General features: G+C 38.9%; 2 protein-coding genes across 10 annotated transcripts in view; one reads left to right on the plus strand and one right to left on the minus strand.

The window, feature by feature from the left end:
- The window catches only part of LOC140195339 (uncharacterized), a 123319-nt gene extending 116127 nt beyond the window's left edge, over nucleotides 1–7192 (plus strand). For 4 of the 7 annotated variants that reach the window (XM_072253481.1, XM_072253483.1, XM_072253480.1 and 1 more), the window contains exons 27-28: nucleotides 3344–3496; nucleotides 4057–7190. In XM_072253481.1, coding sequence (XP_072109582.1) covers nucleotides 3344–3496; nucleotides 4057–4124 — 221 coding nt within the window. In that variant the 3' untranslated portion in view covers nucleotides 4125–7190. Of the gene's footprint in view, nucleotides 1–3343; nucleotides 3497–4056 lie in introns of those variants that run through there. The other 3 variants (XM_072253485.1, XM_072253488.1, XM_072253486.1) reach the window with 3 other exon arrangements.
- The window catches only part of LOC140195340 (uncharacterized), an 80713-nt gene continuing 69714 nt past the window's right edge, over nucleotides 5192–16190 (minus strand). For 2 of the 3 annotated variants that reach the window (XM_072253490.1, XM_072253491.1), the window contains exons 17-18: nucleotides 15771–16001; nucleotides 5192–7388 (exon numbers count right to left, since the gene is read on the minus strand). In XM_072253490.1, the coding sequence (XP_072109591.1) occupies nucleotides 7321–7388; nucleotides 15771–16001 (299 nt within the window). In that variant the 3' untranslated portion in view covers nucleotides 5192–7320. The remainder of the gene's footprint in view (nucleotides 7389–15770; nucleotides 16002–16190) is intronic. The other variant, XM_072253492.1, reaches the window with a different exon arrangement.

Here is a 16190-nt window from a genome sequence, read left to right on the forward strand (position 1 = left end):
AAAATGGAGCACTCTGTCGGAGGAAAGGGTTGGATGGTTGACACAATTTGTGGGCTGAAGGCCCTGTACTATTTTCAAATGTTCTATGTGGTAGCCATTTAAGAACACCTAAAAGGGCATACTTAAAAGGCAATGTGTGAGCAGCCTTCAGGAGGGTGAATCCACAAAAAGCATCTGGTCCAGGTGGAATACCTGACCAAGTACTAAAGATCTGTGCTAACCAACTAACTGGTGTGTTCACTGAGATCTTTAACCTCTCGCTTTGGCAGTGTGTGGTACCCTCTGTAGGCTTCAATTATACCCATGGCCAAGAAGAGTGTGGTGACCTGCCTCAATGACTATCGCTTAGTAGCATTCACAGTGGTGCTAGAAAGTTTGTGAACCGTTTAGAATTTTCTCTATTTCTGCACATCAGCTTGGAGGAATTTCAGGCCATTTGCTGCTTCAACTCTGGGATGTTGTTGGTGGGTTTCCTTGCATGAACTGCTTACTTCACGTTAGTCCACAACATTTCTATAGGATTCTCAGGGTTTTGACTCGGCCATTCCAAAACATGAAATTTCTGCGTTAACCATTCTTTGGTAAACTGATTTCAGGGTCATCACCTTGCTGCATGATGCACTTGGTGGCTTGAGCTTCAGTTCATGGATGGATGCCCTGACGTTTTCTTGTAAAATTTGCCGGTACAATTCAGAATTCATAGTTCCATCAATGATGGCAAGTTGTCCTGGCAGCAAAGCAGGCCCAAGCCATGACACTGTCACCACCACATTTCACAGATGGGATTAAGTTCTTGTGCTGGAATGCAGCGTTTGCTTTTCGCCAAACACTTCTCACTTAAGTCACAAAGTTGTATTTTGGACTCATTTGTCTACAGAACATTCTTCCAATAGCCTTCTGGCTTATCCATCTGGTCTTTAGCGAACGTTAGATGGGCAGCAATGTTCTTGGAGAGTCGTGGCTTTCTCCTTGCAATCCTGCCATGCACACCATTGTTGTTCAGTGTTTGCCTGATGGTAGACTCACCAACACTGACATTAGCCAACACAAAAGAGGCCTGTAGCTCCTTAGATGTTACCCTGGGGTTCTTTGTGACCTCCTGGAATATTACTCGCCTTGCTCAGAGTGATATTTGTTGGTTGACCACTTCTGGGGAGAGTTTAACAACAGTGTTAGATTTCCTCCATTCACCATCAACCTGACTGTGGTTTGGTGGAGCTCAAACTTTTTAGAAATGTTTTTGTATGCTCATCCAGCCTAGTGAGCATCAACTTTTTCTCATGAGGTCCTCAGAAAACCCTTTTGATCAAGGCATGGCAAACTTCCAAAAATGTGTGGTGAAGAATAGACTTTGATAGTGAAGACCCAAGTTTATGTATAGGGCAGGGCTTCCCACACTCACACCTGATTGTCATCCCATTGATTGACTCTAATTTTCACTTTAACTGAGGTTCACATACTTTTTCCAACAATGCATGTAATATTGGATCATTTTTCTCAATAAATGAACAAGTATAATGTTTTATGTGTTATTTATTTAATTGGGTTCTCTATCAAGTTTTAGGTCATATTTTTGCAGCAATAGTGAAAATTCTAAAGGGTTCACAAACTTTTTAGCACCTCTGTACATCCATAGTGAGGAAGTGTTTCGAGAGGTTGGTGATGAAACATATCAACTCCTGCCTGAGAGGCAACATAGATCCGATCCAATTTGCCTACCGAAGCACCAGGTCAGCAGCAGATGCCATCTCATTGGCTCTTCACTGAACCCTGGAACATCTGGACAGCAAAGATTTTTTTTTTAATCAACTACAGCTGAGAATTTTTAGAATTTTTTTTATCAACTACAACTCAGCATTCAATACTATCGACCTTTTAAAACTAATCAATAAGCTCCAAGACCTTGTGCAATTAGATCCTGGATTTACTCACTTGCAGACTCCAATCAGTTTGAATTGGCAACATCATCTCCATGATCTCCATCAACAGAGGTGCACCACAAGGCTCTGTGCTTAGTCCCCTGCTCTACTCACCTCATGCTTATGACTGCGTGGACAAGCACAAGCCCCAGCCCCAATGTCGTATTCAGGTTTGCTGATTACACCACCGTCATAGGCAGAATGAAAGATAAGTGATGAATCAGCATATAGGACGGAGTTACTGAGTGGTGTCACAGCAACCTCTTACTCAATGTCAGGAAGAGTCCTACTCAAGGCTGAATATAGAATTCCAGAGAAGAAATCTAGAGGTCCACGAACCAGTCCTCATTGGAGGATCAGAGATGGAGAGGGTCAGCAAATTTAAATTCTTGGTGTAGTTATTTCAGAGGACCTGTCCTGGGCCCACATAAGGGTAATTTTAAATAAAGTAGTGGTTATGGCCCAGTCCATCACAGGTAAAACCCTGCCAACCACTGAGCACATGGACATGAAATGCTGTTGCAGCAAAGTGGCTGCCACCTGGAGGAGACTACAAGAGCTGGAGGGCTCAGCTCAGACCACAGCTACTACCCTTCAACCATCATTGAAATGTTCCCACAATCAATGAAGTCACTCATCATCACATGTTCTTCATATTTATTGCTTATTATTATTATTTCTTTTGCATTTGCAGTTTGTTGTCTTCTGCACTTTGGTTGAACACCCTAGTTGGTTGGTCTTTCATTGATCCTGTTATGGTTATTATTCTGTAGATTTATTGAGTATGCAGTTTGGGCTTGTATATGGTGACAGATATGTACTTTGATAATACAATTTACTTTGAACTTTAAAAACAAGTTGCCTGACAAAGCTGTCATAAAGTAGTACTGTAAGTGCATGCTGTACAACGAAGGCAATAGTTTGTAGGGAGATGAGCTATCTAGTAATCTATGGACTGCATTCTGTAGGTATGCCTTGCCTGTCATGAATGGTGGTGGATGAATTAACTAACAGTAAGAGAAAAAAGAATCCACATCCTGAATCAAGCTGGAACCCATCACACTTGCAAAAGACAAGGCTGAAGCATTTTCATCTTCAACCTGAATTGCTGAATGAATCAACCATGAACTGCCCTCCATTATGGAAGCCAATCTTAAGCAATTTCAAAGAACATACAGCATTCAGCAGAGGCTATGGTCCCTGTAAAAGTGTGGCTGCTATGAACATGTGTCCTTTAAAAAGTAATACTAGTATTCATGCATACAAGTGGCAGGCACTGACCATCCCTAGTAAGAGAGTAGCTACATTCTTTCACAGTTCATGTTCTTGCAAAATTTAAATATCATAAATGAATACAGGCAGGGATCAAATCTCAGGGCTGTTGTTCGTGCTTTGTATCTTAACAAATTAATCTTGTATTACAGGTCACCCTGCAGTACAAAATGCAACTACATCAATGTCATCAATACAAAACCATCTTTTGACCCCATCACTGCTGAATTCCATCCGTGGAATGGATGTGAATACAGTTACCAATACTCTCGCAAGATTGGCTGTCAACAACCCTGCTTTTGAAGGTAAGCTTCCTTATAAAGTATATATGAATTAAAAATAAAGGGCCTTTAAATGTATTTTATAGTGTTTCACAACCTATTTTTATGGAGGAATATACAATAGAAATTTCCACAGAGTAATGAAATAAATGATATTTTGGTGTTAACTGAGGAATGAAAAGATTAATGCAGGGATACTGATACCTCTCACAATCTTATATGGATTAGTGTTGGATTAACATTCAACATCTGAAGTAATACTGGAGTATATAAGATTAATTTTAAATTGTACCACCTTTGTTCGTCTATAGTCTGTGGAATGAAAACATTAAATCAATGAAGTTCTGTACTATTATGTTTCTCTTTGTACATGTGTTGTCTGAATTGATGAGAATTTCCAGCATTGTCTGGTTTCCAGCATCTACAGTTTGTTCTGATTATTGAGGGTCAGTCACACTATCCGTATTCAAGGTGTTTCCCATGTAAAATTGTAGGGGTGATTTTTTTTTAGAAATATATTTGGTATTCTGTAGCTAATGACTAATAAAGCATCAATAATTGACACCTTGCTGCTTTATTTCTAGGTATCAGGATCTCGACTTTGGTTACTGTACTGATGGAGGCCGGTGTTCTTGATAAAAGACCAAATTAAGTCAAGTTTATTGTCATTTCGACCATAAGCTGCTGCTACGGTACACAGTAAAAACGAAACAAAGTTCCTCCACGACCCTGGTGATCTCCTACAACAGTGACTTTTCAGCTGATTGTACCTGGAAATGTCGGTCTTTTATGATTCAATTTTAAAAAATCTTTTAAAATCTTATTCATAGGCTAGATAAAGGAAAAAAAGGTTTGTTTGCTGCATTCCAGTATGTTGAATTGCCAGTTAAATAAAACTGTAGAGAAATTACCTTCTTTGTGAATCATGTGGGCTGACAGCCTTGATGCTTCTTTCAATTCAAAGTGCAGCAAAGTTTCAACCATCTGAATTTCAGTTAGCTGAAATGTTCTAGTTTTTCTTCACTTCCTGAAAGTGTGAGGTATCCAAATTTCACATTTTTACCGCTATCTCCCCTAAATAGTCCACATCATCTGCAGTGAGTTGATATTGCTACTGGGAGTTTTAATTGATAAATTGGAGAATTTGTTAGGTTGAAATCATTTTTGCTTGATTTCAATGCAGCAAAACTCAAAGGTTCAACTCTGAAACTTGTCTTCTCCAGATAGCCCCAAAACAAAGAAGATAGTCATAGTCATACTTTATTAATCCCGGGGGAAATTGGTTTTCGTTGAGATGAAAGTCATGGAGGGAATCATCAACCCACCCCTCCCCCTACACAAAAAATCTTAACAGAACATCAACCTACAACCACCCTCCCCTTGCACAAACCGAAAAGGAATGGGTGATAAAGGAATATAAAAACAATAAATCTGAAAAAGTCCACAGATATGACAATTCAGTTGTTGACTAAGTTTTTGTGTAAAATGAGGGAAAATGACTGAATATGGTATAGCCAATGTTCATAGATTTTGAAATAGACCAGACCAGTGTTGCTTGTGCTAAAAGGTTTACTATTTTCTTATGAGTTATCTGTTAAAAGTTTTGCAGAATCAGGGCAAATATAGTCAGTGCCATTTTTATGCTCTTTATTAAAGTTCCATTTAATTTTTGATGCCATCTACCTTAAATATATATTGTCACAGAAGAATTGACGAATATTTTATTTGTTCTGATGAGGTGTATTTTTTTCCTTTGAGTAAAATAAATATTGTACAAGTTTTTCCTATTACATCTGTTTTGATGAGTAGTTTGAGGAAAAAGTTTATCATGTGTTACTATTACTCCTGAATCATGCATGATAAGGTTAAATTAGATCTGGTGAAAGGAAACAAGCTTGAGTGACAGATTAAGAAATTGAGAATAAGAAGTGGTATAGAAGCTGACTGAAGAGATATTGGATCAAAGAGGGGTAATTCATGAACAAATCTGAGTAGCTGTGAAGAGTTATTGAAGGGTGAAGAATAGTTCGACCCCCATCCATTTGGCTCTAGCTTAAAGTAATTGGAATAGGCTGGTAATGTTTTCATCATTAGTATTCTTTTGTGCAAATACATATTCTTTGGAGTTTGTTTTACATAATCCAGAAACCTGACATTGCATGGACAAAATGTGCAAGTTGTGTGTCATGTTATTTTTGGTGGATTGGGGGTGGAGAAAATATTGACCACTGGTAGATGAAGTTAGATGGATTGCATGTAATAAGTAAAACAATCTTCGAAATCAATGCATAAATCAAAAGCAGTAGAAACACACACACAAAATGCTGGAGATCAGCAGGCCAGGTAGCAGCTATGGAAAATTTTGGGTGTGTTGCTCTGATTTCCAGCATTCTTGTTTCAGAAGTAGTAGATTACCTATTCAAAAAGAACTTGAGTAGCAAATCAATAATATGTTTTATTCAGCCGTTTAATGATCAACTTCAATAACTGGGCATAATAAAGACCAGGACTTAATTTTTTAAAACATACTCAAACATAATAATCAGTAAATCCATATATTCCAATAAATCTAATCTGCAGAATGTTAAATTTAGGATAAATTTACATGAATTGATCATAATTACTGTAGACTTCAAGTATCTTACAGAAACAAACATCTACATGAATTTTGATAACTCAAGAATGCACTAAATTTCAATAATAAGGTCTAGAACAGTGACGATGCCTTGGTAATTCAGTTCTGACCAGGTTTTTTTGAGTGTACAAGACAATGAATACTTTCAAAACATGACATTTATATACTCAAGTTATATTTTAAATAATTAACCACTGCTAATCAATAGATGGTATTTTATTTTACTATATGAACTATTAGTACTGAGATACAATTACAATGGATCCTAATTAATTGGGACACAAGGACCAGTACATATAGGCCCAATTAAGCGGCTTCCTCAGCCAAAAGTTCATGAAAATAATTAAAAAGGTATTAAAAAAAAAGTATCAAATTAGAACACTATCACTATAGTACTATGAAACTGTATTGGTTATCGACTGAATAACTCAGTGTACACTGCTGTGTTTTTTCGATTGACGGTAAATGAATAAGATCAGCAGAGATACCAAGTGCAGATAACGGACAACCTTCATACAATGCTATTGATGATTGCATCCTCCAACTCATTTGCATTGTACCATTCAAGATGATTTTTAATACATTCAAATTCTTTACAATTCCCAAGGTGGTGAAATAGTGTAATTTTCACTCCCAGTTGTTTCTGGCATCCTTAAGCATAAATCCTTGAAACCACAGTAAACAAAACACTTCCAAATTGCTTTACTATTTATTTCTCACCAACTATCAGTGACAAAATTCAATTGGTTTTAAACAGAAGTACATGCAGCCGACATTATTTAAAAACCATCCCTCAAACATGCTGTAGCATCTACAGCTGCACAAGTGCGCATGACTGATGCTAGTTGGAGCTTACTCAGAACGTCTCCTGCTCCAGTTAAGTTTAATGGTGTCCCAAATAAATGAGGGGAACAAATGGCAGTTTTTCTCAATTATTTTTTATTGTTTAAGAGCTGTCCCAAATAAGCTACCCCAATTAACCAGAATCCATTGTATGTTCAATTAGTCAAAGCTTATTTTGTACTCTTTAAACAACATGTCTGAATAAAACATTGAAAGATTTGCAAAAAAAAACTTTACCCCCACTGAAAAAATATGATTTTTTTAAACAAGCATGTCTAGTTTAAGCTATTTATAAAAACTGAATTTGATGAGAATTTCACGGGTCAATTGTAGCAGTGCAACCTGAAGAAATGCTTCAACTGCAGTAGTTTTAACTTCTTTCACGTGTGAGCACACCAGCTTCCACTAATACATCAACCAAGAAAGAGATCTTTAAACCTATTTAAAAAAAGACAGTTAAAAATTTGATTTTTTTCCAAAAGAAACTAAATAAAAACTTAAGAAAAAGGACAATTGCACCAATAAACTAAATGCATTCATTTGAGGTGCTAGTAGACAAGAGTATGACAAAGTTTAAATTCTTGCTGTTGCAAAAATAGAGAGGAATTTTTCTAACTGCAGCTCTAACATCAACAATGGGAACTATTTGAAAGGCAACAATCCAGGAACAAATGAATTGTCACTTGGAAAGACATTGGTGAAAAGATGATAAGTACATATTTATTAAAGACTAATAGTGCCTAACAAATGTTTTGAGTTTCTTGATAATATAATGAACAAGATTGCTGCAAATAATGAGTCTGTCCTCAAGTACGTGGAAAAGCAAATGCGCTAGTGGCAAACTTGAAGCTCATGGGATTAATAGTATTTATCATTGAAATATGAAACTGGTCAGGAAGCAGGGCGTGATGATGGACAACTTTTTATTCCAGACCCTCTCCCCAGCATCCCATGGAATTGAACTGTCACTAACATTACTGTACTTAATAAACCATACCCTCAAAATCTGCAGCTGTATCAGAAAGATGCAATAATGTGACAGACAGAACTACAGCTACTGAAATTCAAGGCAGAAAAGATGAAATAGTACTTTTCCAAATGAAAAAAAAAGATGAGGTACTTTAATTGAAATAGTACAAAATTGAGGATACAGGAACAAAGGTGTACACATACTTGAAGCCAATGGGTTGATAAACTTTTAAAAAACATTCACATGGACTACCTAGTTTTGCTTTTTATACAGGTCAAGTAAGGAAGTAAGTAAGGATGTTGTTAAGTGGATTTTAGGTCAACAGTAGTAAATGGCATCAAAACAGAAGACTGATGTGAAAGAACAATGACTAGTTTTGACATTTGTACAAATGAATGTCTGCTGGACTTTTGGACTTAATAATATAGGAGCTTGTTCATATACTGAAGGGTGTCCATAATTTGGGTTCTCCTCATGTATACTAAGCTATTCAAGGCTAAATCTATACTCAGTGGACACTTTATTAGGTACACCTGTACGCATTCTCAAATATCAAATTAGTCGTATCATTTGGCAACAATTCAGTGCATAAGATATGCAGACATGGTCAAGAGGTTCATTTGTTGTTCAGACCAAACATCAGAATCAGGAAGAAATGTAATCCAAGTGACTTTGGCACATGAGTTTATAAAGAATGGTACAAAAAATATCCAGTGAGTGGTAGTTCGGTGGGTGAAAAGGCCTTGTTAATGAGAAAGGTCAGGGAATGGCCATACTGGTTCAAACCAACAGGAAGGTGGCTGCAATTTAAAGAACCACACGTTACATTAGTGGTGTGCAGAGGAACACAGGTTGAACCTTGAAGTGGATGGGCTACAGCAGCAGCAGACCACACTGGCTTCCACTCCTGTGTTCACTTTATTAGGTACATTCCTGGGTGCCACAGTAGTATAGCAGTTAGCATGATGCTATTACAGCTTGGTGCGTCTGAGTTTGGAGTTCAATCCCAGCTTCCTTGGGGTTTCTACATCTTCCCCTTGGAAAGTGTGTGTTTCCTCCAGGTGCTCCAGTTTCCACCCACAGTCCAAAGACTGGTTAGTAGGGTACTTGGTCATTGCAAGTTGGTGACTAGGCTTGGGTTAAGTCAGGGGTTGCTGGTGGTGCGGCTTGAAGAGTTGGAAGGGCCTATTCCACACTGTATCTCTAAATAAAAATAAATAAATAAGTCACCCCTGAATGTATCAGTAAAACATTAAGGAGTCAATGGTAATTATGAAGTTCCCTTTACTTTTTAAAAAAAAAGGACCCAGAATATAGTGAAACATGGACTTCTGCAAAACCCTTGACCCCAGGAACCATGAAAACCTCGAGACTACAGAATATTTATGACACAAGTAGCCAGTTTGTCCTTGAATGGAAAAGCCCACTAGAAGTAAAGGATACAGCCTCATCCATCACAGGTGAAGCCCTCCCCACCATTGGACACATATATAGGAATGTTGTCGCAGGAAAACAGCATCCATCATTAAGGACCTCTCTTCTTGCTGCTACCATCAGCAGGTCCCACACCACCAGGTTCAAGTACAGTTACTGTAAATTCCGGTGTATAAGCCGACTCTCCATTTTCAAGGTTAAAAAAGTGACTTTTTCATGTTACCCTTGTATAAGCCGACCCTTTTTGTAGAGGTTTTTGATTTAACCAGGAAAGATCACAAGATCTAACATGCCGGTACTCAGCTTCGCTACATCCGGAACCTGGAAATTTTGTGAACCAGTACTTGCTAAGAAAATAGGCCTACACATTATACAGCGTTATAAGCGAATTCTTAATAAATAAAACGGAGTGCAGTTTGGATTAGGTTCCCAATGGTAAAGAATCCTCTGAAATGTAACCCCCATGAAACCATTTAGTACCTATCGTAATCGTATTAGAACATAACACGGGGTGGTGGGATCAGTACGTGTACTCAGTATTGAGTTTGTGACCACCATGTACAAAAGATTAAAACGAATGCGATACGATGCTGGCTTCAAGCTGAAGGTTGTTGATTTTGCTAAAGGAACAAATAATTCTGCAGCTGCTAAGAACTTTAGTGTAAACAAGAAACAAGTGAGAGAATGGAGAAAGGCAGAGGACACGCTGAGGGAAATGCTAGAGAGGAAATGTGCAGACCTTGGGAAAACATGACAGTGGCCAGAACTGAAATAAAAAGTTTTAGAGTGGGTGAATCACCAGCGATCATCTGGATACATTGTTACCAGAGAAATGATTCCAGTTCAAGCGTGGAAATGGGCTAAAAAAAACAGCGAGGTCAGTGAAAACTTTTTCAAAGCTACACGAAGTTGGTGTACCTGATTTATGAATAGACGTGATCTTGCGTTGAGACAAAAAACAAAGATTGCACAGAAGTTGCTGAGCAACCTTGAGAATAAGATTACAGCCTTCCAATCGTTTGTAATCAAGCATCGAAAGGCACATTCTTACCCGCTCTCACTGATTGGCAATATGGACGAGACACCAATGTTCTTTGATTTTGCTGGCAACCACACTGTCAGTCAGAAGGGGGAGAAAACAGTCCTTGTCAAAACAACTGGACACAAGAAGCAACATCTTACTGTTGTGTTAACGTGTATGGCTGATGGAACCAAACAACCACCGATGGTGATTTTTAAGACGAAAACATTCCCAAAGAAAGAAAAATTCCCGCGGGGTGTTGTTTATGTTCAAGAACGCGGCTGGATGGACGAAACGGGTTGCTTGAAGTGGGTTAAGGAGGTGTGGCATCGACGTCCCAAAGGTTTCAGGAAGGAGAAGTCGCTCCTTGTCTGGGACATGTTCAAAGCGCACTTGTCAGGTGAGACAAAAGCAGCATTGAAAGCTGAAAATACGGACATTGCAGCCATCCCCGGTGGTTTGACGTCCGTGCTCCAGCCACTAGATGTGAGTTTAAACAAACCATTCAAAGAATTCATGCGTCGACAGTGGAACGAATGGATGATGTCTGGAAAACAGTCATTCATTCCAGTGGGAAAGTAAACAAGTAAATTGAGAAACAGAACATGTTTTGTAGATCTTTTTTGTGTGGATTTCATAAGCATTTGTATTTGACTCAAAAACAGTCAATAAATACCACCTGTCTTCCATGTATTTGTTTTTCCAAAGTTGGCACCCTCTGTATAAGCCGACCCCCTAATTTTAGGACCAAGATTTAGGGCCAAATTCTCGGCTTATACACCGGAATTTACGGTATTACCCCTCAACCATCAGGCTTCTGAACCAGAAAAAATATTTGATATATAGATTTAACTAGACAATGGGGTGACCTGTTGGGGCACCCTTTGAGAGGAGGGTTGTGCAGTCTGATGTGACCAGAATGAACATTAAATTTTCCTGAATGCTATTGCTATCGCTTTGATTTGGAAATTAAAGAAGAAAAACTCAGTTTATTAAAGAAAGACACGTAGCAAGACAAATATAGCTCCTCATTTAATGAAGGACACTTTTTATGACAACATTTCTGGTTGATCTGCCACCCTTCAGGAATACTCTGTTTTCATTTCTTTTTCCCCGGCTTAAAGCCACATACAGCTGACCATGCTGGAATACTGGTTTCTCCAGAAAAATCAGCACGTTCTCCATGGTTTGGCCTTGCATCTTATGTCTAGTCATAGCAAAGCAGGACTGTATCGGGAACTGGCTCCGCTGAAGAGGGACATCTTCCCCTTCTGATAAACTGAGAGTAATTCTTGGGATCATGACAACGTCATTGTTGAATGCACCAATGTTTATCTTTGCTACGATGAGATGTTGTGCAGTTCTTCCACCATCATTCACGTTCCATTGCAAAGCCTTGGTGGATCCAAGTGCCTCATTGAAATGATGGGAGATCCCCTCTTCAATTCCAGTTTATGTGGTGGCAATCCAGAGAGTTCGACGGAATCAAGGAACTCTGTAGGAAAATGAATGGCGTTAGCTCCTTCACTTACGGCATTGAAGGAATAGTATTCTTTCATGATTCCAGGGAAGTCTATAATGCATGTGAAGTTTATTTTTCGCAACATTTCATTAAGAGGAACCAAAATAGAATTCCTCGAGAAGGGTTCTGCAGGATTGTTGAATGGCGGGTAAATGAAATCAATGCATTCTTCCATAGTTGTTGCTGGCAGAATCGTATCTTCAGATAATTCAATTTCATTGTTTTCATTTTTCTGAATCTTGTCTTCTCCAACATCCAATAAGAACAGAGAATATCATCCCTCTCCCTCTCTCAATCACGTTTCTCTTCAACTTGAAGCTTCTCCGTAAGTATGATTTTTTAATGCATGAATTCTCCACATCAGCATCATTTCCATGTTTCACAACTGCTAGGAGCTGACGGAAATTGCCACAGCAAATGGTTAAAATACCCCCGAAGGCCTCATTCTTGCCGCATACATCACGAAGAGTGCGGTCCACGGCTTCAAAGCCCTCCCTCCTAATCATGGGGCTTTCATCCCAGACAATAAGCTTCGCATTTTGGAGTAAATTTGCAGTATTGGTGTTTTTATCGATGTTACAAAGGGCATCCTCATTGACTTTGAGGGGTATTTTGAATCTTGAATGTGCTGTCCTACCACCAGGCATCAATGTTGCTGCAATACCTGATGATGCTACAGCAATAGCAACACCTCCATCTTCCCTAACTTTAGCGAGGATCAAGTTGATGATAAATGTCTTGCCTGTTCTCCCTGGTGTATCAATGAAAATCATTGAAGAGAGATTCCTTTCCAAGCAGTCGCACACATATTCATATACTTCTCTTTGCTCATTATTCAATAGGGGCTCCTTCTGTGAAACAAATTCCTGCTGTTCGTCTCTGTTGTATTGCAGTTCACACAATAATTCCAGATTGCCAGCACTTGAGGAATTGTACAGTTTTTTGGTGTCGGCAAGTTATATTCTTTAAGTGTTTTGCCCAAGTTCTCAAGTTTCTCTTGGGAATACAGAAGAGCTTGTCCATGATGCCTCTCATCGATCATAATGGTAGGATCATTGATAGTTCTCCTCTCCATTGGTAAGAAATCTTCAGACATTGCATTCTTGAACCGGTTCCATAATTGCTGTGGATTGTTGATTTCAGTGTTTGTTAGCAAGATGACAAACAAATCCCTCATTGCTCTGGGCATTCTTGTTCTCTCTGCTTCTTCCATAGTTTGCTGCCAATGATCGTCAGCTTGCAACAATCCTCTCTCTCTGCAGACGTCTTTGGATGACGGAAGAATATCTCCATCATGTGTTTTCAATGATTGGAAAGACACTGGTCCCTTTGTGTGATGAAGTAGTCTCAAATAGTAGAGTCACCATTTGTGCAGAAACGGTATACACTCAACCCAGAACATTTGCTTAAAAAATGCCGCAGTACTCCTCCACTCTTTTCCCCATTCTCCTTCTTTCCCATCTCTTATTAGTCCACGTGTAGAATCTGGGAATATCCGCATAGTACTTGGGTTCTTGCAAGTGGATTGCGAGTGCAAAGATCCATGAATTCTGTTAAAGTGGTTCTTGACATATCATTATTCAGTTGTACAGCAGCATTATCTCGAAAGAATACTTGATGCTGTTGGGGAAGGTGCACTTGAAGGCGAACAACAGCTGGTTCCCTCTCATGAACTGGAAATCCAAGTATCGATCCGACAGCTTCAGAGGGCCCGATATATCTGTCTGTCAAATACTGTGTGATTTCGTCTTCTCTATTCACTCCAAAAATTGTCCGATCACTCCCCTTCATGGTATACTTGATCATATATTTGATGGACTTGACAGATGAGCATATTTCTACATTTAGATGACAATTGAACAGCTTTAATAGTTGGGCATTATAGGGGACCACCCGTTCAGAAGTTATAGTTCGACTTTGTCGTCCTACTTGATGACCTTCGAACCCTCCCATTTGCACAGACCGTCTCCTACACACAGGATATGAATCATCCCCTCACCTTGTATGCTCAATAAAAGGCTTCGGGTACCTCTTACTGCATGTACCATTTTCCCAACACGGTGATTTAGTGGTGCAATACAGACCATGTATCATGTGCTTCAAGACCAATTCATGCAGCGCGGGATCTTCTTTTGGGTCTGGTATTTCTGCTTGCACAAATTTATCATAATCTTGTGGTCTCGACTTGGATGCCTCATCGAGCCACAGCAGACAGTGCAAATGAGCCAGACCCTGCTTTAGGTATTCGACACTTACAATGTAAGCGATACACCTACCAAAGAGACCATCTGTTCCAGTGAGGTACAACTTTCTCTTCAAGTCAAACACTCTCGCGATTAAATCTGGCCGATCGTTTGGTGGCTGATGCCAAAAAAGATGCTGTCGGTTTTCGGGCCAGTTTGGATTGTAATGAACAATGAGGCATTACCATACTTCCGTATATACATCATGGCGTCCTGACATTGTTCCATCATGTATCTCGGTCCACCGACAAATGTTGAGGAAAGGATGATGCGCCTTCCGATGTTTCTGAAATCATTGTCATCATTCAATGCATCAGTCAGGCCTCTCTATGTTGTTGACCTCAAGGTTGCCTGATTCATTCGGATGTAGCTCAGCCTTTCACCTTCAATCTTAGCAGCCATATCGACCAAGTATCGTTGGAATAGACGTCCTCCTCTGAGAAGGTTATTAAATTCATTCTCATGGTTCATTATTCGATATGCATTGCCGTCAGTTTCTTGTTGTTCGTCATTCGGAGTTGATGATGCCAGCCATCGTCTCCAAGTGGAAAGGAAAGTACGTATTGAAAGCTGTCATATGAGCGATGGAAATCTGAAGTTATTTGCAAATCACCTCTTCGTTCTTTCAACACAATGTGCCGTGATCTTACTTCAGGTTCAGTGCTGTTCAGTATAATGACAACAACTTCGATGGCAATTTGTGCATTAAATCTTCTCTCAGTTCAAATACTGGCCTCTGGTCAGGATCAATGACAATGGACACCTCTGGCATGCCATGATTTTGTTCTTTTGCAAGTCAAAGGGATGCAATGTACGGGTTTCATTGTCGTAGTAGGTTTTCCAATAATTCAACAATCTCACGTTGAATTCCATCATTCTGGAGTATCCCCATTCTCAATTCTACACTGTCTTGACGATCCATGAAGTAAATTTGAAGGAATCGGGCTTGCTGGGTCGAGTATGGAATTAAATGTCCTATGTAATGATGGATTTGGCCTTGAATAATCACTGAAGGATTCCATCGATTCCTAGCTGGAATGACTTCTTTGGCACCATAGGATGTCATTTGGAAGAGGCAATTGTATTGTCCGATGTTCTTCCTGAACTCGTTTGCAATAGGTTCATCATTGCTGTACAAATTGAGGAGTTCATTAGGTAGAGGCTGAAAATTGCCTATCCTGACCTTTCCCTTCATACAGCAGAAATGTGTGGTTTCTCCAGTGAACAGGAAGGCACGACAGTGAGGGCATATTCTGGTTAACTGGAAAAATGCAGTTTTTACTGGATTGATGTAGATATTTGTAGCCAAAAATATTACCGTTAACTTTTGCAGAAGTTAGGTACCAATAGGTAAAACAAATGATCATTCACTGCCTAGGAAAACTAAAGTTTACACCAAGTCTATTACATAAGTTAGATGGAATTAAAGCAAATTCCTTTTAGGTACAGAGAAATAAAACTACATGCTTCTAATAGCTCACATAAGCTACCATAAATTTCAACTCAGTATGAAACCTCAGAACAGAAAAGTTACGAATTCCATTGAAGTCGTTATCTGAATCGGATTAAGACTGAAGAAAAAAAGTATTTAAATGCAGTCATTCTTGTATATAAAAGTACTTTATCCTACCTTTCAATGCCGGGTTGGTTTTTGATAGTTTAGTCAGTGTTTTGGTAGCCCTTTCAATATCCATGCCATCAATAGCCTTAAGCAGATGTGGTGTCAGAATAACATTACTTTTTGACTTTGTTGATCCAGTATTAGATGTTGGTTTAAACAGTTTACGATTTGACTGAAAACCTATTTTTTTGACATTTGTTTTAGATTGTAGTCCAGCTGTTTTTTTCCAGGTACCACCAACTAGAAAATATTCCAATAATCTTGGTTACATTAATATCCTTAGTTCAGTTTATAGCATTCACAATAAATATGACAAATTTTGAATAGTACACAAATACAGTACTGTGCAAAAGTCTTAGGCACATGTAAAAAGCTTGTATAAAGTGAAGATGCTTTCTTAGATAATGAAATGAAAAGTTTCTAAGTATA

Source organism: Mobula birostris, chromosome 3, assembly GCF_030028105.1.
Source record: "Mobula birostris isolate sMobBir1 chromosome 3, sMobBir1.hap1, whole genome shotgun sequence".
Taxonomy (NCBI): Eukaryota; Metazoa; Chordata; class Chondrichthyes; order Myliobatiformes; family Myliobatidae; genus Mobula; species Mobula birostris.